Here is a 24,172-nt window from a genome sequence, read left to right as displayed (position 1 = left end):
AGTTTTACATTAATCAGCTTTGCTTTAGTGGCCTATCGTGTTCACTTTAGGTGTGCATGCTTTAAACTGTCACGTAATTGCCTTTATTGAAACTTGTTTTGCATAAAAATATTACAAAGTAAATTGTCACTGATGGTAAACTGATTACAGGTTTAGAAGTTATAGATGCATGCTTTAATATTAACCCTGTAAGACCCAACCCATCAAAAAATAGCCAGAAAATTCAGATTTTTTGGAACTGAGATGTTTATTAACCCTTATAACAAAATCCACAGGTTTTTTGCTATATCATGATGTGTATGATATATTTTTATTTTATATTTATTATTATTTTTTGTATCGCATTTGATACATTGGGGTTTTTGGCAACTTTTTATTAACAACAGTGTTAATTTTATACCAAAAAAAGAGTTTTGTTCACAATATAAGTATTGATCACGTTGATAATATAGAGGTCTCAGAAACTCATGTAACAAATATGATACAAATGGCATTATAGGGTTAAATAGTAGCTAAATCTAGGGTAATAAAACAAAATTGAAGAAACTGGACTAAAAATTGCAGATATATTTATGTGTTATGGTTAGTGAAACATAAGTAATTTATCCATCAATAAATCTCATGTTTATACAGATAAGTGCTGCAATTTTTATTCGGGCTTCGGCAGCACTGCTGTTATTAATGTCATAACATATTTTCTGTCTCACTACTGTGTCAATAATATCAGTGAAAGACAATGTTTGCAGGCACATCTATGCATGGGCATGTTTTTCTCTGCTTCACTTTACTAAATTATTATTGAAGACTTTTGGTTCAAAGATATATTGGATGTCAGAATGATTTTTTATTGGCCAACATACTGTAGAGGCATAGTCAAAACAACTTCCTGTCCTTGAATGAATACACATTTGAAAAGGAAAGAAATAATTGTAATTGTTCTTAAGAATAGCACATTGTACACATCTGTTCTTTTTGAAGTTTAAAAACATTTCATTTAAAGAGCGTTAAATGTGCTATTTTTAATAAAAACAAATATTAATAGAGTATTTGTATCTTTAAAATTAGATCAAATCAGTAAATAGTTATATTTATAGTAGCGATACTTGAGATCATCTGGTTTAATTAATGGATGTGAAAGTCTATTTAGGAAGACCAATCTAGTTTTCAAGGGAATGACTGGACAATTTCAGGTCAATAGAGATTATTTCAATTGAAGTTTTAGAAGTTTTGATTTTGATAGGCATCATAAAACCTATCTCTTGCTGGGTCAGAGACCTAATAATACATTCTTTTAAATTTGTATTAACTTGGATTTTCGGTGAAAGTTAACAGGCATTATACTTTGAAATTGGTTGGCAGAAGAATGAAATACAACGAGAAAATAATCAAATTTTCATGTGATTAATAAATGAAATTGGAACATAAAATATAATGCTACGCTGTAGGGGTTGGTAATGTTTTAGCACACGGAGTCTACACATTAGTTCTTCCAATTCTATCAAGTCCAGCCACTGAGACTGAATATGATATTGAATATACTATGGCAAGAGCCAGTGAAATATTGCAAATTCATTATATGTGAAGGGCTGCTTTGGAGCCATAAATGTTGAGAATGAGATTGAAATTGAAAAGTTCTTTGGAACAAATATCATAAAACTCCTTTTCCATGCATAGTGGGCCACAATTCAATAACCCCACTCCCTTTCTTCATTCATTTTATCACATAAAAAGTGTCAGGTACATGTAGTAGAAGGTGTAATTATGGTTTCTCAAATGTCATGCGGGTCATTTGTCCTGGTGCTCATGTACTTTATAATGCATGTGGAGTCATGCTACACATGCTCTGATATGTTTTGATGTGTATTCAGGTTCAGCTGTGGATGTTTGTTGTTCAAATGCAACGATTGTGCATTTAACATTCCCGTATGTCATCCTTCTCCTCATGCTGCTGCTAAGCGGCTCTCTTTGTATGCCTGCAGACTTTCCTGTTGGTTGTTTATATATGTATACACTGTTAATCTCTGTGTAAAAAGTAGTCAGTATTGCCTTCACTGGCACAATATTTTGCAAATCGTTGCCGGAGTCAGAATTTGGAGAAAGAGCTTTAAAGTATGCCACCCCCTTTTTCTTTTCCTGGAATCATTTACAGGAGGACCTGAAATTGGCAGAATAGATTTTCTTTGAGGGGTTTTATATCATTTCTTAAGGATCAAAAAAATGGTTCTCTTGGTCAGTGTGAATGCTCCTGAGGATACTTTTGTTCTCATATCATTGCATGTGAACTGGATGTTGTATTTGCTTGCTCGTTGCTTGTTGTGTGTCAGTTATATTTGCTAATTTATATTTGTATTTGTTACAAATTCTGCTTCTATGCCGGCCTTGGCTCTTGAAAAAGAGATTTTAATCCCAGTGCGACTTTTACCTGGATAAATAAAGGATTTAAATATTACACATATTTCCCTTTGAGAAAAGTAAAGCATTCAGACAATGTTCGTATTGCAAACACCCATTTAATAAGACAGATAACAGTAAATCCCTTTAAATGATGATGTTTTTCTTTGTTACACTTTTTTTTTCTTTGTTGTTTATTACCATCTCTGACACATCATCCTAGTAAATGAAAATAAATAGCCGGCTTAACATACAGATGAATAAACAAAGGAAACGTCCTCTGGCGATGGCTTAGAACAGAGGTGTTAGTCATAGTGGCACTTAGCAAGACTGATAACATGTTATCACTTGTGTCCTTCACAATGTGTTTGTGAATTGTTGAGCGGATTACTAATTCTTGAGGACAATAGTAGGAGTCATTTTGTCTCTTCTGCTGGAGAATGTTTGTTTTTTGTTTGTACGTCATCTTAATGTGCTGTTTGTTTTTCCTTTAAAGCCAATATGTCACCTACAGACTTTTCCTTACATTCCCACATCTTCCAAGTATCTGCAACATATTAAGACAAATTAAATTGCAATCTACCAAAGTGCTAACCCTAGCTAATCTTGCTCATGCTTTAACCCACTGTTTCTGTAGGGATTCAAAATATAATTATTAAGTTGTGTGCTTTATAGTTCTGTTAATGAAACAGTCTTATTAAAATAACACTGTATAAACGTAAGGTTCATGGTTAAAATGATTTTCCAGATGGTGTGCACAATATGTATTCCACACCTAAACACTGCTTTGATTTAACATATTGTTCATTTTAAGAGGTTTAACCAACACAAATTTCTAGGAAGAATACATTTATAGCATATAATTTTATCCTTCAGTTGTTACTCTTATTTTGAAAAAAATTGCGGGTGAAATAGGAAATGGGCGCCTAAATTATTTTTATTTCTTTGTTTGTCTGTATATGGGCAACAAAGTTGAACAAATCATCATAACATCATATTTTTAAATCACCGCAGTCTGTCCCTGTGCTCACACTGCAAGAAGACAAAGAAATAATAGCAAACTGGAGGCCAACCAGCTATTGCAATACCTGCTTTTAATGTGTACAATTTCTCTTTCTTAACCCTTTTCAGGTGTCATGGGTGAATATGAGCCCAAAATTGAAGTGCATTTCCCTACATCTGTTCTGGTTGCCAAAGGAGTCACTGTCAGACTGGAGTGCTTCGCTCTAGGGAAGTAAGTAAACAAGGACATATTGCGCAAATATTGGTAGTTGTTTATTACAGCACTATCATATTAATCACCAGGAACAGTAAAGCACAGCCCATCGCTGCTCTGTTGCTGAGAGATCCTTTAGATAATCCTGCCTGTTTTTTTTTCTTTCTTCCTTAAATTACATTATTCCATTACCTGAATGGGAAGCAGGCATATCTTGTCTTCAGGCAGTATGTTAAGTGAGTGTAGAGAAGTGCTGCATCGTAGCTTGGCTGTTAGATGGCATGTTAGTGCATGGTGGGGGGGAGACTGAATGGGGAATTCAGCCCTAGGGACCCATGTGTTCTTATAATTGAGAACCCTAATGTAGCTGTGTTTCCTGGGTGCTTTCAGGGTCTGTTATGAATGTAGAAAGCCAAGGTTATGTGTTTGGAGAAAAAAAAGGGAAATTGGTAATAGTTGTCTGCCAGGAGGGAACACTCTTTATTCCACAGAGACTAAATCCAAACCACTCTCCACAGTTACTAAAGTTAGTGCTACTGGCTTCAATATTGCCTTTTGAAATATTTATTTTCGTTGTCAAAGTTCTGAAATTGGGAAAGACTATCTCTAAACACGGGTAGGCTAGATGACGAAAAGGGGAACTTTATTAGTGAAATCAGTCTGATCAGTAAGACTGCGAAACCATTGCAGTGGTGTTTTATATGACACAAAATAATTTTGGTAATAATTTATCATCCCTGCTCTATTTTATTTAGTATTTATGCAGTATAAATTATTCATTCCTATCTTAAGTGCAAACAGTCTCTAATCTGCGGATGACTAAGGGCCTCATAATTGTTTACTTTGATTTCATTTAATTATCCACATTATGGTCAGTCATTTCCTAAATATATAAACACTGCATTATAATCCCACTCCCCTTGGCTTTTCCTATCAAGCAAAGCAGGAGTTTCTGAACAGCCTGCTGAACAGCCAAACAGCTTGAATTCTTGCCCTGTGCCTCCTTCAATGAAGTAATTTGTGCATGATAGCTTTCAGTCAGACAGTGATCCCAGTGACTTACCCTTTTACGCAGAGATGAATGATTTATCAATGCACCCCATTAAGAAATGCCAGTCTTTATATAGCACTGAAAATGAAGTTAAAATGGGTTTTGTACTCCTGTTGATCAATATGTATGATGGCACTGCTATCTAGTACAGGGCAGAAAAGCTCTTTGTGTGAATGCCAAAGCTCCTTGATGTGGTTGTCTGAAGGGCGAAGAGAACAACGAGACAATGAAAACAAAAACAATATGAATACTGCTCTTAACTTGAAGGAATTTTGAACTGTGTTCACATCATAAGCTATTTTAGTGATGTCTGTAAGAATTAATCAAGATTTTTTTTTAACTGCACCATGTAGAGTTAGTAATCACTGTGGTTCCTGAGTTCCTTCATCCATAAAAAAGATAAATTACAGCTTTGACTAGTAATAATAAGCAAAATACATATTACATTTTGATGTGAACACAGTTATTCAGTAATTCCAGAGTCCAGTGACTTTGAAAGAACCTTTGAAAAATAATTTCAATGGTATTTTTAAAAGCAGAAATTTAGATAAAGTAAAAATCTAACTAATTAAAAAGACATTTTTGGTTTCAAGCTCCACTCATAAATATTTGGCCTTTTGGAAGTTTTTATCCATGATGTACTGATTAAAATGTTGCCTCCCTGAAAGTCTGAGGCCTGTCTGAGGTTCTCTTCCAGAACACTGTGGACTGAGGGAGGTCTTTGGATCGTAGTCATGAGTGATGGGAAGGTGGGCTGGCAGATTAGTGCAGCAGTAGCAATAGGACTGTTGTGCTGAGGAGAGAGTTGAGACGAAAGGCAAGGCTTTCAGTTTACCAGTGCATCTTTGTTTCAACCTTTACCTTTGATCACAAAATCTGTGTAATGGCCGGAAAAATAATTTCAGAAAAACAAACAGCCAGATAAGAGTCCTCCATAAGATGGCTGTGCTGAACTTTATGGTGAAGAGCTCAGACATCCAGAAGAAGCTTGGATTAAAGCCTCTGTGTCAAAAGGAGAGTTAGGTAGTTCTGGTTAGGTTGCCTCCTGGGTGCTTTCCTCTGGAGGTGTTCCGGGCACACCCAGCTGGGAACAGATCCCAGGATAAACCCAGAACCCACTGACAGATTATACATCTCATTTAGCTCTAGAACACCTAAGGATCCCCCGGGAGGTACCGGAAAGTGTTGCTAGAGAGAAGAACATGTCAAAACAATGCTCAGCCTGTTATTACTGTGACCTAACTTTGGATAATTGTAAATTAGATGGATTGATAATTATAAATGCCAGAACCACGCACCCTCAATTTGAAATCCTGCCTTCACAGGATCATCTATAAGTAACTCTGGAAAGTGCAATTCTGTTAGCTGCTTTTATTTCAAGGGTTACTAGAGTATGAAGTTCATTGTAGTTCAAAAAGCCTCGTACATTCGATGGGTTACACATTCAACCCACTCATTTCCACTTAAAATATAATATGTAGCATGTGTTAGAAGGTTTCATCCAAATTGCTTTAGAGTAGTAAATATACTTTTTAGTTTCAGTGATCCCAGAGGGAATCAAGCTCTTGAAGCCCTGCAGTTAAAGCTGACCACTTTGTCAGCATGAAACTGTACCTCTTAACACAGCACATTTTATACTCTCTATGCTGTTGTTAATGTTTGTGCTCTGATACAAACGTTAATAAAAACACCTTTGTCTTTGGTTTGGATACTTCTTTTAAAATGTTTGGAATTTTTTTTTTAAGAAGAAATTGAGAGTTAGCAAATTAGCTAAATCGTGAGGGATTATCTACATCTTAATGATGTGAAGGAATCAAGTTCTTTATTATATTTTAGATTTAATTTTGCACCTTTATTATGGAATAAGTCCAGATGAGGGCACATCAATTGTGTGGAATGCTAATTAAGATGTAATCTGCAGAGCTTGCCTTTAGGTACATTCTTCAATTGAAAACCATAACACCTCACATAAACTCCAGTGTGTGACTCATTCAAAATGTTAGGGTATGAAATGCTTACTTTTAGAGTTTGATGAAACAGACCACAATCACCAGGGTTTCAGAGTCTACTGTCTACCTGTCTGCAGCTTCAGGAAGACGCTGACAGGAAGACTTTCTCATTCATACAATGAATGAACCTGTTCCCTCCCAGTCCAGCAAACATGTGCAGGCCCAGTGCTTATTATTCAGTCTCCAAAGAGAAATCCTTCCATAGACTCAGGAAGTTTTACCCCCATCGTCCAACCTCTCACAGTCTCTATAGATTTCCTTTGTTATCTGACTTGTCAACAGTTTAGTTGGAGCAAAGGTCTCCAGAAAATTGTCCATCAATAACATACAATGAAGTGCATCACAGCAACTCAATGGCATATTCATGAATACAGATTAAGTCTTTGTGACTCTTGCTAGTAAAGATACAGTATACTCATGTTCAGAAATCTGGAGTTTTGGTAACTCAAACATGTTCTTTCTTAATTATTAACTATTCCTATTCATAAGTCAGGAACATCACACGAAGGTTCTGTCCAAAATGAAAAAGAAACATTTGTTTAATAAAACGTGATATGAACCCTAATTTGAGTCCATTGCAGCTCAAGGGTGTAACATTTCCGTCTTGACTAAATGATTGATGGGTTCAGTGGAGCTTTGTATGGTGTCACTTTTCTATCTTTCACAAAACTGTCAAATCTAGTCATATAGTCACTACTGATACTGTGCTTATACACAGGATGACATTCTCTCTCTGCATGTGCAAGTAATCTATCAAAGGGCTCTTTAGGGGAATACATGAATAAACAGGCGTTGATAATGGTTGCTTGAATATCAGTTATTCTAAAAAAAAATACTCTGATCTTGTAATAACCTCATTTGAATAATGTCCCTTTTCCTCTAATGTCTGGTATTTGTTACATATATATATTTACTGTAACAAGTGACACACATCTATCATAGGTGGTCAAAGGGTCATTGTTTGATATGTAAAGCAGAACATTAAATTACTATCATGGGTTTTCATGACTTATGTGCAAATGAAAGATGACAGCCAAAGTTGCCTTTTACCTCAAGATGTTGATAGAAATTATACAGCATAGTGATGGAACTAATTATTCAATCCCCTGCTGTATTTATAAACATGCTCAATTAAATGAGCGAGTTTGTTCATCAATAAAATGAATAAAATGAGCAGTCTCTAATTTTTATGGTAGTTTAATACAGAGAGACATAATATGAACCAAAAATCCAGAAAAAAAAACATGTAACATGAAAAAGTATTTGATCTGCTGCAAACCAACCAGAATTCTGGCTTCCACAGATTGGAATCATTCAGTCAATTATAAATACTCCTAACCTCAGTGTGTATGAAGCACACCTGTCCACAGAATCAATTTTTCTTTTGCCTTTCCAACCTCTCAACCTCACCTCACCAACCTCTTCACTGCCAAAGGAGCTGTCAAAGGACAGAAACTGTAGACCTGAACAAGGCTGGAATGGGCTGCAAGACGGTGATTAATGTTGCTGCAATTATTTAGAAGTGGAAGAAATATAACATGGCCATAAATCACCCTTGGTCCAGAGCTTCATACAAGATCTTGCCTCATGGAGTGAGGATGATTGTGTGGTGAATCCCAAAAAATATGGCAGGATATGGTTAATAATCAGAAGGCGGTTGGGACGATACCCAGCGAGAACAGCAGAGGTAACACAAACTGCGTTGTGATGGATTGAAGTCTTGCAGTGTCCGCAAGGTCCCCCTGCTAAAATTCTCACATGTACGGGCCCATCTGAAGTTTGTCAGTGAGCATCTAAATGATTCAGAGAAAGCTTTAGAGAAGGTGCTGTGGTCAGATGAAACCAAAATTAACCCATTTTCATCAACTCAGCCTTCTGGGTTGGAGAAAGAGAAATGCAGAGTATGACCCAGTGAACACCACCCCCACAGTCAAACACAGAGGTAGAAACATGAAGCTGTTTTCATGCTCAGGGTACAGGATGGAAAGATCAGCAGGAGATTAAATAATTAACCAAAATAATTTCCCCTAGGGATAAATAAAGTATTCTGATTCTGATTCTGATAAAGAGGGATATCAATGATGGAGAGTTGAAAATGCAAAAGGTTTAAAGTTTTCCCAGGCTGTATTTAAAATTTATTAAAGACAAGTCCTAAATTAACGGTAGCAATTGAAGGTGTTCTAGTCCCTTTTCTTAAGGAAGCCCTGAGTCTGGATTTCTTTAAATTATTATTTCTGTATGAAATTCTGTGTGTACTGCTTATACTGTAGTTCTGTTATTTATGCTACTGTATTACATGCTGTGGTGTGCCATGCTACTTTCTTCTTCTCGCAGCCCAGTGCCAACCATCACGTGGAGGAAGATAAATGGCAACATCCCGAAGAAAGCAAGACTCCGTAAATCTCAGGCTGTGCTAGAGATTCCCAATATTCAGCTAGAGGACTCGGGAACTTATGAATGCAAAGCTGAGAATCCAAGAGGAAGCACTGCTTTCAAGGGACATCTGCAGGTCTACAGTGAGTCTAAGTATTTTTACATGTTTTTGTCTTCACTGGTTTAGGAAAAAAATTGACACATTTTGATTATGTGGTGTGGACAAACACCCCACCACTACCACACACACACAGACATACACACACACTCTTCATTATTATGCATTATCTAAGAATGTGCATGTATTAGCACAAGTGTTCATTCATTCCAGGAATGGCAGTCTAACCAGCAGCTCTGCTATTTTGGTCCTAATGCATTTTTTACTCATTTTTCATAAAGTAATCTTTGCCACTTAGTGTTTTCAAATTGAAGACTGATCCTTAGGAATTTGCTGAACAGCCCGTGCTATAATTATGTATTGATCTATCCAAGATAATCCAAGAGCAAGGATTCATCACAGCAAGGAATGTGTTGTTCTGTTTGAGCTGAGAGAGAAGTTAAGTGTGTCTTCTTCTAAACTACATCCCTGTTCATTTGATGCTTAATAGACTACTGTGTTTGCTCCCAGGTGCATAATTTGATTTATTTTTTAATTTTTCTGTATTGTTTATTTTTTAACAATTATTATTTATTTATTGAAGATAAATCTCATCTAAAAAAGACTGAAGAATTGCAAAAATTAATCAAGAATCTGTTTTGTGTTTGTGTATGATTATTCATTTTGGGGTGAATTTCACCTAAGAGCAGTTTTTAGTTTTCTAATAATGAAATACTTCCTTTATTTGTCACCTTCTGTGATCATAAATTATTTATTATCATTAAATTATTATCATAGATGATCTTTGAGGCTGCGTGACTCCCAGTTCCTCAGTATTTGTGCCATGTGCACAGGCCCAAGATAATGGACTGCTTCAACCTTGGTAGGACACATTTCCAAGGCCCTGTTCTTCTTGGCAACCTCCATTCTCTTGACATCACAAGGAGAATAGCGAGCCTAATTTGTAGCGGCCTCACACTAAATGTAATTTACACAGGTTAGCTGGTAGTTTGCACTTTTATTGTGAGGGAGACCTTTCTGACCATAATCATTCAATCAAACCACACACAAAAAGTATTCTACTGAAGGTGCCATATGGAAAGAATAGAACGTGCTTGGCATGTTATTGTGAGAGAAACAGCTCAATAGTGTGGGTGTCACACTGTCTGCACACTGCACAAGAAATAAACCACAGTGGAATGTGCACCATTTAAGTTGGGAAGGTGTGTCATAGTATACGCTAATATGGACATTATTTGGAGGATTTAATTTCTTAACGTTAAACAAAAACATGTCAGAAATATATGTATAAGCTTTGTCTAACCAAGGTAAAATATATTTAAAGTGAGATCTAAAGCCAAAAACATCATCAACAAGTTGTCACAAGAAGCATTACAACTTTTTGGTTAGACTTTATATATATATATATATATATATATATTGATGTTTGCCTATAAGGTCTTGTTTGAGAGTGAAAGACATTCAAGCTAAATTTGCAAGTAAAAGGGATTAAAATAAACTAGAAATACTCTGGATTTGCATTTTCTTTCCCGCACAAGACTGACAGAATGTTCCTGCCCCAGTAAAAGGTTCTTGTATATTTTATAATCTTGTAAATGTACAAGAATTTAAAAAAAAAATCACAGCCATAGATCAGAACTGCAAGATGGAAAGAGACTAGGAGATAAAAAGAAAAACCTACAGCCTATACAGTGTTAAGATCTTGAGTTGTGAGAGAGATTTTCTGCAGTATGTGGAGTTGAGCAGGAAATGTGGATGGAGCCTTGGGAACACAAGAAAGTAGGCTGTGGAGAAAAAGAGAAAAGTCTGATGGTGAGTCCCCAGGAAGGGCAGTTGCTTATTGCTTAGTTTGCCTTGGCCTTGGACCAGCAGTAAAGTGGAAGGAAAGATAGAAGATTTTGACATACATGATACAAATAAGTGTAGCGAACAAACAAGCAAAAATGCCTCAGTGCTTACTCAGTTGGGAGTGCAAAAGTGCTCCTGCCTCTTGACATGAGTTTTAGTTGTTCATTTCCTTCAGTTACTATGACCTCCCTACAGTTTTGAGCATGTTAGCTTGACAATAACACAAAAACATGAAAGTGATCCCTACAAGAGTGGCTTTCTACAAATCTGAGCCCCAATAAAAAGCTCCGCTTGAATTTTTTTTCTTGCAAAATACATGCAAAACCAATTTGCATGTATTTTAAAGCATTTTGCTGTTCTGTAGCACTACTTAATATAAAAGTTTAATAGTCCGTATACTTACTTCTTGCCCCCAAAATGAGCCATAGATTTGTTGTGCAGTACATGAATCAAAACTTCTCTTTTGCTTTTTCGTATTATTCTGTTTCATGTTACAAAAAAAATTAAGGAGTGACCAGATTTGAGGACTTTTGTGTCAAGTGATAAACAACAAATAAAAAACATTAGTATACATGAAAGAGAATGCAAAAACAAAAGGTTTGAAGGTTTTAAAGATTAAAATGCTCAAATTAACTAATTAAAACATAAAATATTACTGTGATTAATAAAAGCGACATGTACACAAACATCAAATACATGACACATCTGATTTGAAACTTAATTTATAAATTAGTAATCATAATAGTTTATTTGTAATCAGTGACTGATTTTTTTCAACTCTAATAAAAAATTCAGCCTTTTACGTTGTACGTTGACAGTGTATTCCTACATGCATGTTCTTGTACCTGGTGTGTACTTCAAGGATACATTACTTATTCGTAATTTTTTTTCTATCTTCAAGCCCTCCCGCAGTGGGTCAGAATGATTAATGATACTCAGATGGATAGTGGAGAGAAGCTCCAATGGGAGTGCAAGGCCATTGGGAGGCCCCGGCCCACCTATCGCTGGCTTCGTAATGGTTTGCCCTTGACATCACAGGTACCCATTTTACTTCACAGTACCTTTTCTTTTGCTCTATGGAACATCTGAATTATCCTTGTGAATCTTCACACCGACTATATGCAGTACAATCCTGCAAATTATCTCCGCATCCAGGAGGGATATTCCTTTATTCTTTTTTTTCTTGTTCCAGGGTCGACTTGAAATAGTGAATGGGGAACTGACCATTCACAAAGTGCAGCAGGCGGACTCAGGAATGTACCAGTGTGTTGCAGAAAACAAATATGCGGCCATCTACTCTAATGCTGAACTCCAGATTTTAGGTATCTGCTAAATGGATTTAAGTTGGGCAAAAGAATGTGTCAAAAACAGAAAGAATTGGTGTGAATTACTTTAATTATGTTACTTTTCCTTTCTGCATATTGTTTTACTGAATGTCTGCAAAGAATAAATTGCAGACATTCAGTATTGACAGTTGAATAAGGTACTACATGATAGGTAAGGGCGGGTTGCTGAAATGCAAGCGGAGAACACTGAACTGTGAGATGTGCTGATTGCCAATCAATGGTCCCTGATTTAACCCAGGCGGTGGGCGGCATGAATAAAAGAAGGCCTCTTATAGTTATATTCAGTGTGGTGTCTGCAAGCATTAAGCTTAGGAGAGTCCTGAACAGTTCTACCTTATTCTGAGAACAAAAACCAATGACTTGTAGGTATAGATTTATACTAATGGGAGCAAACACTAAGAGGAAGACATCAATGGTTTCTTTGATGGAGTTTAATGACTCCATTAGAATCTTATCTTCGCTCTATCGTTTGTCATCAAAGCTCAGACTACATTACTTCTCCCATTACTTAGGAAAACAAATCTTCGATCCGGACATGACTTTCATCGGCCATTTATTAGTCAGTCATTACTATTATCACTTAATAATCACTTATAATCATTAATATATCGGCCTACATGGTCTATATATTGATGGTGAAGTTTTCTCATTATTTCTAACAGAGTATATGTATCTTTTCTTGTTGTTGGTTTGGTTTTCTGTACATAACAAAACCTCCATCAGAAGCACTTTAATGACATTAAAGGCCAAAGAAGCTGTGTTCTTTCTTGAGGCTTCTGGGGAAAAAACATAACAGTCATACTGAATAGCTGTCCACTGTTCTGTCTTGATGCACTATTTTCTCCCTGTCATTTTCTATACTGGGACACATCTGTGACACCCATTCCCCTTTCATGTTTCCCTGAGGGACAGTTTGATTTACTGTCTGTATGGCTTGCCCTTTTTTGAAGGCAAGTCTGTGGCATTTTGAAAATCTTACTGCAAGTAGATATGTTTTTTTTGCCCAATATTTAAAAGATTGTTTTATACTGGTTTTATACTAATCACTGCTCAGTTGATTTAAATTCAAAGGCTTGCCTGCAAGAACCAAAAGTTCTGGTTTTTAATAAGTTTTATCTGTGCTGACGAGGAGGTGCTTTTGCCCTCCTTGGAGACAGAGTCACACTGGTGATATTTAGAGACTGTTGACGAATGTTTTCATAACTATAACCCCCAGGCACATCTTCCTGGTGACCTGTGCTCTGTGGAGATGTCCACAAGCAAACACTATCAGGACAGATTACATGACTAATAACAGCCTGCAGATGAGCGATCACTAGAGGCTATGTGGGGGCAGCGGCTGCCCTCACGTCTGTGATCTTGTCCTAGATCCAGCTCTTATGGGAGCGTGGCGGGTGAAGTAATACGGGTACTGCCACCAGCAGCTGTAGGCCTGCTCTTATTTTGATTAAAACAAATACGCACAGCAACTGCTCTGTTTTCTGCTACTTTCGTGTCTAGAGGGACCTCTGCCACTCAGACAGCTACTGAGGCTCAAAGACACAAGTGTTACAGGGAGAGTGGGGGTCAGCCTGTAGCTACAGATGGGATTGAATTGTCATTGTGTATAATGTCACCTATGAAGCATCATTCAGAATTTGAATAATCACAGTTGACTAAGCCCTGTAGCCTGTAGATGGCCTTGATTTGTAACTAAGCTATATGCCAGCACCACAACGTTAATGCCTGAAGCAAAATTATTGCTTAATTTGTTTTTGCAAGGCACTTATATTAATTGAAATTATACATATATATATATGTATATATATATATATATGTACATGTGTGTGTAAATACATAGCCAAAGTGGCTCATTTCACAGTAAATAAAAGAATACATTTATGCATAAAAGCTCTCCTTGTAATACTTGTTATGAAAATTGTAGTTATTTGCAGTATATTTCGATTAACACAGTGTTTTGAGTCATGATGTGCCAGCCTGAACCCTCTAGCATTTTTAAAATAATTACTTTGAAATGCCACAGCTGAAAAGTCAGAACATGCATTATGCTTTTAATTTTTTTTAAGTTTTAGCAATCGCACAGTAATTAAAACAGCAATAAGCATCAGGTATATGGTTTTTTTGTTTTGTTTTGTTTGTTTAGTTTTATTTCTTAAGAAAGCAGGTGAATTTGAAAACAGTTTCAGATGAAATAAAATAAAACAAGGATCCAAATTTCCACTGAACACATTGTTCAACTAGCTTGTGTGGAATTTTGCTGTAAGTGGGGGCTTACATTCTGGTAGAAGATGGTAATACTGCATTTTATTAGAAGTCATTTGATTCATAGATTGTTTTAAAGCTACATCCATGATCAAATATCCCTTAAAATAAGCACTTAAAGTAGTGAATCTTTATTAAAGAAATATGTCGATATACTTTATAAATCATATAAAGTAATATGCGCATCTTGTTTTTCTTAAACAGCATCAGCACCCGTCTTTGTCCCCAATCCAATACGGGTCATAGCCACACTTGGAAAAGATGTGTCATTAGATTGCAAACCAAAGGCATCACCCAAACCACGGATAACATGGAAGAGAGGAGACCGGAGGATAATACCAAATAAAAGGTACAAACATGACCACTCTCAAATGAAAGTAACTTTTAACATGCTGGATATCTTATTTTGATTTTGTTTATTAGAATGCATGGAGTTTTTAAATTGTTTTTGTTCATTTATCCCTTTGCATGCAACTTGCAAGAACCTCAGAGCTAAAAGTTCTGCTTAGGATATTTGAGTGTGTAATGTGTGCGTCATCATATTAAACTTAGAAATGCGACATATGTCCCACACGGTGTATGGTGTGATATGGTTGTTTTCAAAAAACACTGTAGATACATGTCGTGTGCACTGTGTACAGTGGCTCAATGCTACAGGCGTGTCTATCAGTAGGGTAGATCTCTACTCTTAATTATCATTTTTACTTTTGAACAATATATCACCACAAGCCTAAGATTATGTACTAGTACAAGTATTTGTGTAAAAACTAGGATAAACATGTAAAACACATAATCTACCTTAAATATAGCATCCTGTATAATAATATGTTGTTAGAATTGTTTCAGTGTTTGGAAAAAAATCTTATAGACTTGACAAAGGAATCATTTCCACTTTTATCACTAGGAGAGGTAGCATACATTTTCTTTGAATAGTTGTAGATTTACAGTGCCGCAGCTCTTTTTTGTAATAGAATCCAATTTTTAGTTCATCTGTACAGTTTAGAGAATAAAATATTATGAGAGAAAGTTAATTGCTCTGTAAAATATGTATGAAGTCATGAAAAGTTTGTCTCCCTCGATATCTTTATATTGTTATTCATCCTAGTTTTATGGCATAAATTCCACTGTTATCATTGGAGCTCAGGCCCTTGAGGAATTGTCTACATGTCTTGTTGTAACACATCACAGTTTCATTACTGTAACTGAAATAAAGTGTCACTGCTAAAATAAAACACCTTAGGTACTGGCAAAGCTCTGGAGACTCATACTCAACCCCACCTCCTTCTCAAGGATGCTGACAATTTAGACCACACAATTGCATTTGGAATTCACATGCAGTTTGATGCATCATCTTTTATGAGAAACATCTCTCCATTGCACCTAGAGGGGGCTGAGCAAGGCGCGGGTCTATCAATCAAACTGAGCGATGCCGCTGAAATTATCAGTCATGGCTGAGCTTCTCAAGTTTTGAGTGAGAGAATGGAACCTTTGTTTATCGGCCAAGATTCAGCAGTCTGTTGAACAGCCTCACAGCAAGGACAGCCAGTGGATAATCAGATCCTCAGTATGTGGCTCCTTCAAACAGGCAGGGACAAATCTTCCTTTCTCTAACAGGTGGAAGAATATTCAGGGATTAGTTTATCAGGATCATTTCAGAGGTTAGTGGAAGTTTGTGCTATTTATTTCCTTTTCGATTAAATTTAAAATAGTCTTCATAGGGTTCTTTTCGACATTTTTCTTGCAACTGATGGATGGGTCGTGATTAATGACATAAGGTTTTTGTCAAACCTTTGCAGATGTTTTTCATATCACAACACAACCTTAATCTTGTTTAATATCTAACTTCAAATAAACTGTCTGAAATTGCTAATCTCTCCCCTCCTAGTAATATATAATTCACAAATATTTATATTTGTGAGGTGTTGTTGTTTTTTTTCTTTATAAGCGCTACAATCAGTGTTTCACATTTTCTTATAGATTTTCTCTTAAGATATTCAGTGTTTTGATAACCGCAGAGTCAGATCCAATTACAATTTGACATCTTATGCATTGCAACTTAAGGTTGCTATAGTAGGTTAAGCGGGTAATTGTGTGTTTGTGGGAGGTGCTGTTCAAATGGAGATCAACCTTGTGAGAGGACGATTTCTATCTGAAAAATCCAAAATAGAGACGAGGAGATATGCGTTTGCAGGTCTTGGTCAGAGTGACTCCTGTAAGGATTTTCTGCCATTACCAATAGTAAAGAGTTTATGGGTGTAGAGACGTCCTATTCATGAAAGACCGGGAGGAATCGAGCGTCACGTTTATCTGGCATTGACAGCTGTGCTGACTTAATGAAGGTTTGTAATTAACATGGATTTCCACTAATGTTCAGGGCTTTTGTCTCTTAAATAGAAAGTATTAATCCTATTAGTTTGAAAGTACATGGCAGACTCATTTGAAATCTACAAACACTTTGTTTGAGAGCCAATCAGGAAGAGCATAATTTAACCATTTTTTATTATTGCAAAATGTTTTCCACAAATAATTTAAACAGGTTACTAATTTCATATGTAAATGAGTATATTGTTGCAATCTGTTTTATTTCACTTCAGAGATCTTTCTTTAGATGAAATAAAAAAGTTTTCAAATGCTATAGTTTAGCTGTGATCTTCTTATGTTTACATCACATATTCTGTTTACCCAGCATTCCCTATCTTGTCCTTTCTGCCTCAGTGTCCTTGTCAGATGTAAAAAAAATTTCTGCTAATTTGAAAAATGTCTCCTGGCTGCAGATTGCCAAAGAATCGTGTATGTGTGGCAAGATTTTTAGTCACGCCCTCGTGAAGATCCCCTTGCCAATTTTAATCACCTTGCCCATGATGAAAGTGCTTAGTGTTGTAAATGTGAATGCCAAATAATGTGAATTAAATTACGGCAAAAGACCGGAAAACCTCACACCCCCTTGTTATTTTTGACGAGTGAAATTAATTTTCTAATTAAAAAGAAAAAGTATGTGGATGCGCCTCAGTTGCAATGGTGCGAGTTCATACACTTTTATATATCTTGCCTCAAAGGCAAGAATTAGAAAAAAACAAAACTAACAATACTTTCAAAATATTAACCACCACCCCATTTAAAATTAGACATAATATAAACATTGCAAAGGAATCGGTTTGCCCTAGAGAGGAGCGTGACATGATCACAACATGGTCACAATACCATACTTTAACATGATTCCTGCTCTATAGCCATCTGCTCACACACCTGCTTTCAGGCTTGTTGTATATAGTTACAGCCACAACTATCTTATGTCAAGCAATTCATTTTCCAGCTGTTATTTACAACTCAGAACAAAATGTTAAACCCTAATTACTATTGTCCTTCAACTGGAGAAGGGAAAGCTGTGGGATTGTGGCTGTTTCTTTTTGTGTCTCCGGTGTGTATTTAAGGAGGGCAGCTTGGCGACATGTACATCTGCTTTAGATACATAAAATGAACATTTAAGGTTTCTCTAGCGCTACAATGAGCAGTCTGTAAGATGAATGCACTGTTTATGTATACCTAACAAAGAATCTTGTCATCCATTCTTATTATTTTACTTTGTGTAGTGTTCTCTGCAGATTTTGTACTGAAATGTTTCATCAGTGACTTTTAAATTATTCTGCAATTAGAATAAATTGCAGCTGATTGTGTTCTTTTAAAGATTAAATATAGCAAAGCATTGTAGTGAAATTGAAAGTCAGAGAAATAACTTTCTCTGTTCTTGACATCAAAACCTTGTCCTCATTATCTTTAAAAGCATTTCCCTTTAATCCTGTGCATGGTAGAGCTATTTAGTGGTATCAAAAAATCAAATTCATTTTCACATTTTTACTATGATTAATCTTTATTTCATGTGTTTATTTTCATAGTTTGTTGAAATCGAGTTATATAAACAACTTTGAGATGTTGGATCCAGTGCTACTAACTTCTAGTACTTAGTATTTCAAGCATATCTCATGAGATTGCATATGCTCTTACCGATAGTGAATGTTACTATTCTTGTAACCCGAACAACCCTAAAACATATAACCTCATGCTTGAACTTGTTGTTTGAATGTGAATTTGCTTCTCATACCAGTATTGATTTTTGTGTCCTTTCTTATAGGATTATGCTGTTACGGAACAACACTCTGAAAATTGTTAACTCCAGCCGAGCGGATGAGGGGAACTATGTGTGCCGGGCAGAGAATCAGTTGGGCTCGGCAGAGATGACTGCCATACTGTGGGTAAAAGGTAAGTGATGCCCTGAAGGCCTTTATTTTCTGCCAAATTAGCACAAGTCGGCCACCAGTAAACAGTCCCCAATGTCATTTTTTCCTCCCCACCTTTGCTCGGGTGCCAGGGAATTTATTGTGCTTGCTCAGCCGTGAAGAAGGCCTCTCACATTCAAGAATCATATTACAAGGACACACTCTAGCAGTGTAATAGTATGTCTCATAGCTGCACTGTGCACAGTTTAGAACAGAGCTAACCGGGATATTTATCTGACAAAGGTGAGTGTTTTTGCCCAGGTTAGGCTTGAGTTCCCGTGATTGCTCTGCCTCTGATGTCACAGTTAAATGCGCTGCCTTCCGTTAGCCTGAGGTGACAGTGCAGCAGCTTTGTGCTTTCAGAGGCCATGCGTGTGGTGCTTAGCCCGAGCAGAGTGGAGGTGACTGTCGGGGAGAGTGTGGTGCTGAGCTGCAAGGCGACACATGACACGTCATTGGATGTGGCTTTCCAGTGGTTCTTCAACCAGAAACCAATCAACTTTCAGTATGACGGTGGCCACTTTGAATACATCCAAACAGTAAGAGCCAGAGTAAGAGCAATAGTACTATTAACAGCAATTTTAACATATTTGCTTTTGTTCCTATCTAACTATTTATCTCTGTCTATCTAATTATCTGCATGACTATCCATATGTTCTGTGTAAACAGAAGGCTTTTTTTCCCTTTTGTTTAATTTGTTCTATTTTTTTCCACATTCATTGAGCCTGTCGACCAACCGATTTAAATTAATTTTCCTACCAGTATTCTTAGTGAACCGAACACTTGTTACATCTGAAAAAGAATCAGCCAAAGGTCAGACAGCCTTGTGGTGTCATCAAAGCGAGTCAATAAATAACCCATTTATGTATATCAAAGACAGTCCTTTTGTTTTGAATTTCACCTGTGAACTGTGAAAATGAGACACTGACTCATACTGGCTCAGCTTTGAAGGTTTATCAGGGTCACCAGTGATTTAGTATGAGAGGTAAGGCTATTGTCAGCTTTTCTTCAAAGCTGACAAGCTTGGCTTGGTTATGGCAAAGTCTAAGATTCTGTTCAGTACACGATAGTTATTCCCGTCCAGAGTTAATATAGAACAGTATCTTCTCTTTGACTTTTATCCTCTAGAATTGACCAGGGTATACAGGATCAATGATCCTTTACATGCGATGTACCAGCAAAAGCAGAATGTACACAGAAAGAAATTTCACCTTTGCCTTTGCCCAGCTACAGGACTGTTTCGCTAACCTTGTCTTTTCACCTTCTTCCTATTTATCTTTGTTATTTTTGCTGGACCGCTTCTGACCTCTATGTTTCACTTGTTTGTATAGGACCAGCAGATCAATTGATGATCAATAGATCAATATATAATTTTCTGCCTCAAGGTGCAACATTTTTATACAAGTTAATTTAGTTTTGTGTTTTTTCGGAGGTGCTTTTTTTCCTCTCTGCAAAAAAATAATTGGTCACCATAATTGTGACCAACCATAAAATGTTAAAGTTGAAAACAAATCAGCAAGCTACTAGCAGGAAGTCCTGTTTATGTCACTATTCCTTTATCAACAGAGGATGTTAAAATCACATCTGCCCTGATATGTCCTCTGCTGCAACCTGTCCTCTAGGGAGGAAGTATTTGCAGTGACAATTCTTTACAGGCACAACAGAAGCCTGGCTGATGCATGGTTTGTAATTTTAATCAGGTTTCCTGCTAAACAGCTGCCTGTAGACTTTGAATTATTCCCAGTCTTGCCTTAGGCTTTTCTCATTTCAGCAGAGAGAAAATACGGGTAGCTGAAGAATGTAGCACCAAGCAAGCACCTGAATTAAACAGGAATTTTTCAAGCCACATGAGCCTCTACAAGATGTAAAGGAATCACACTTTTTGTGTCGAGCACATTTAGGCTTGCCTAATACCTAACTTTTTAATGCTTTCCTTTCCCAATTGCAGCAGTCTTCAACAGTGGATCTGATGATTAGGAACATTTTGTTGAAGCATGCTGGGAAGTACGGGTGCAGAGCCCAGACCAGTGCTGACACTGTATTTGCAGAGGCAGAACTTCTTGTGCGAGGTAAGCTTGTTATCTGGCAGTACACTGTGACGTCTTGCCCGCTCTTTATTGCTGGTGACTTACTGCTTCTCTTGAACTAATCCACAACTGCAGTACAGAATTAACGTATTGCACACTCTTGGAGAATTTAGTCCAAGTCACTGTGCCACTTGGCTAGCTTTTAGGTGAACAGGAACATTGACACAATGAAAAACTATCTCGGTGAACATATGGGCACATGTGGGCCCAAGACAGACTTTCAAATTTAGTGAGCCAGTGCTTTAAAGCTGTTAGTAATTCTCTGAAATAATGTTAACAATTTCTGGGAATCTATTAAATTAGCCCAATTTGTTACAAGTGCAGCTCATCTGGGAAGTTGGTTAATTACAGTGATCATTAGAGATTTGCTCCTGCTGGGGACAATTGCGCCAAGACTACTTCCACATTATTGCCCCTTTTTGATCATTTCTACTAATTTTACATTATCATGGTGAATGTCCTCAACAGATGTTGCATCTGCATGAACAGGTTTGCTATGTGCTGTTAAATAGATTGACTGAAATGTCTAGTGATCAAATGCTTTGGTTATTTTTTGATTGTTGCTGAAAATTGCCCATGCAAGTTCTGGGCTTTTTGTTTTTTTTGACTGTTGTAATGACACATTAACACATTGTCAGGCTAATCATCATTTTATGAGTGACACTATTTAAGCCTCATTGCCTGAGGAGTTTTCATGGGAGATGGCAGGAATATTTATAATGAAAGCAAATCTATGTCAAGTTTGCCTTTTAATTGTCTGCATTATAACTGGGCAATACTTTAATATCAGTAGTTGGTGATAGTCACTGGAATACTGTGCAGGTAGACTCAAACTGTTAGTGTTGGGGTTTAAAGAAACCTTGAATGTGTTTCATTTTCTCTCATATAAAACAATTACAATGGTTGATGATAATATTAAAAACTTACAATTTCAAATAATGAAGTCATCCTTTTAACCTTCAGCTAAAAAAATAATTACTACTCTTATATGTAAAGATGTCACTAAGTATGGATGCTGTGTCATTAATATGGTCATCTCAGGTATACAGCCAGCCAATCAGAGGGGAGTTAGTTTGAAAGAAAGTTACTAAGGGAGAACTATGAACAGAAACTCCACTAAAACCCACCAACAAAAAAAGTTTTGTTTATCGTTGTTTTACTTCTTTTTTTTTTTCATTTGACATTGTGCATTTTTCACTTTTATTAGAAAACCTATGGTGAACAATCAGACAGGTAACTTGGGATGAAAAAGGGGTGTGTGATTTGCAACACAGCTCCCTGGAAATGAATTATTATCTGTGCTATTATTAGCAGAGTATGTAAAATATGTGATTTAATATGCACCCCTAGTTATGAGCCACAGTTTAATATGTTTTCATTACAGCTGACAAAACAAAAAGAAATGCATTAGTTAATAACAAAAAATATAAAACATGGTAGAGAAGCACTAATGCATCCCCCGGACATCACGTGGATATTTGTCTTGTCAACTGCACATCTGCAAAAAGAATGGTATTTTTCACTGGCAATGGCCAGTATGCATCTTTCACATTAATTTTGAGTTGATGTAGTTATTTGCATGCAGACTTCAGTTTTTTATATATATATAATGAAAATATTTTTGTTTCCAAGATACAAAACATCTACAATTGAAATTGTTGTTTTAAGCATCTGCATCATCTACAGATACGACAGTTAAATACCATATATTATTAATAAGAAAGGACATAAAATAAACAGTAAGTTGTCTAATACCTGTCAAAGCTTAAGCTGCTAACCAGCTGTAGCTAATAGAAATCAACTCATTCACTGCCCAAACACTGGCAAACATTCCAGATAGACGCCTATGACAGTAATTATTTGGATCCCACAGTGCAAAAAAAATGGCCCTTGCAGTGTAGCTTTCTCATGGGCACTTTTGGGGGGACATAGTAGATTGATTTTCACTGAGCGCGCCACCTGCTTGCTTTTTCATTTACAGCTGTTCCCTCTAGAGTCCTTAGATGTTTGCTTTAGTTGCAGTATACATTTACCTCTGAAGACTTAGGTAAACATATGTTCAGCTGTATTAAAACAGAGGAAGGCCTACCATCCAGTCACGCTGAGCAAAACTGGCAAATTCCCTCCAAAATTAAAAAAAAAGAAGCATCACTATCCCTTAATCAGCATCAAATCCTTGGCAATGAATCTGTGTCAACCTGCATGCTGCTTCACTTTAGTCAGTTTAGTATGTTGTGTTCTTGTCTGGTGTCTGTTTGTGTAAAGATTACAACAGGGAGCTGGTTTTGTCACCATACGCGCACAGCTGCATCTCCCTCCTAATGCTTCCGCAGTTGCATCCATTAGTGTATCTAATTGTAACAGCCCATAATGAAAACATCACAATGGGCCAGCTTAAAAATTGATTCAAACAGCAGCAAAGATTGATGATTGATTTTTGTTTTTTCCTTTTTTCCGTGGCCATTTCAGAAGCATTTTTCTTTCAAACTTTCAAACATGTTTAATCTGTGTCTCCTTTTTCTTCCACCAGGCCCCCCCGGACCACCTGGAGTGGTGATAGTGGAGGAGATCACAGACACCACAGCCACTCTGTCATGGACACGTGGCGTCGACAACCACAGCCCTATCAGCACTTATAATATACAGGCCCGAAGCCCATTTTCATTAGGTTGGCAAACTGTCAAAACAGGTAATCAATAAGGAGCAAATTGCAGCCTGTAGATCTGGGAGGTTAATGTGAGGATATATACAAAGGTCGTAATCCTGCCCAAAGTTCTATACCAAGATAGAGAATCAATCCAACTAGATCAAAGTTATTGTTTTCAAGAGAAACAAATACAATTTTCTTTGGCAATTTTCTCTTACTTATATTAAAGTTTGAATTCCTCATTTTAAACAGTTGGTATAGAACAAACTATGAAAACATTGCTCTCTGATGCCCTGTGACATGTGAGATTTTTAACAGTAGGAATAGGATAGGATAAGATAGGATAGGATAAATAAGAAGCAAATTGATCGTATTCACTGTTTCATTCATTCAAGTGTTTGAATGAAGGCTATGCCTAACAGAGAATGAAGTCACTCCAGTGCAGTCCGAGTTTCTCTCGTCCGTATTTTAGTTCTAGTTTATCTGCTTGTCCGTGTGAGTCATGAATATGCAGATGAACTTACCTTTACAACTGTGTACGACTGCTTAC

General features: G+C 36.7%; 1 protein-coding gene across 6 annotated transcripts in view; it reads left to right on the top strand.

Annotated features, from left to right (window-relative positions):
• Positions 1-24,172, top strand: part of cntn5 (contactin 5) — a 107,587-nt gene that overhangs the window by 70,856 nt on the left and 12,559 nt on the right. For 4 of the 6 annotated variants that reach the window (XM_013274400.3, XM_013274396.3, XM_013274399.3 and 1 more), the window contains 9 exons: positions 3,523-3,625; positions 9,002-9,183; positions 11,908-12,044; positions 12,199-12,328; positions 14,819-14,963; positions 18,744-18,871; positions 19,252-19,439; positions 20,837-20,957; positions 23,506-23,664. In XM_013274400.3, coding sequence (XP_013129854.1) covers positions 3,523-3,625; positions 9,002-9,183; positions 11,908-12,044; positions 12,199-12,328; positions 14,819-14,963; positions 18,744-18,871; positions 19,252-19,439; positions 20,837-20,957; positions 23,506-23,664 — 1,293 coding nt within the window. The remainder of the gene's footprint in view (positions 1-3,522; positions 3,626-9,001; positions 9,184-11,907; positions 12,045-12,198; positions 12,329-14,818; positions 14,964-18,743; positions 18,872-19,251; positions 19,440-20,836; positions 20,958-23,505; positions 23,665-24,172) is intronic. The other 2 variants (XM_005455075.4, XM_005455079.4) reach the window with 1 other exon arrangement.

This window comes from Oreochromis niloticus, linkage group LG14 (assembly GCF_001858045.2).
Source record: "Oreochromis niloticus isolate F11D_XX linkage group LG14, O_niloticus_UMD_NMBU, whole genome shotgun sequence".
NCBI classification, from domain to species: domain Eukaryota; kingdom Metazoa; phylum Chordata; class Actinopteri; order Cichliformes; family Cichlidae; genus Oreochromis; species Oreochromis niloticus.
This window is presented reverse-complemented; position numbering and strand designations above follow the sequence as displayed.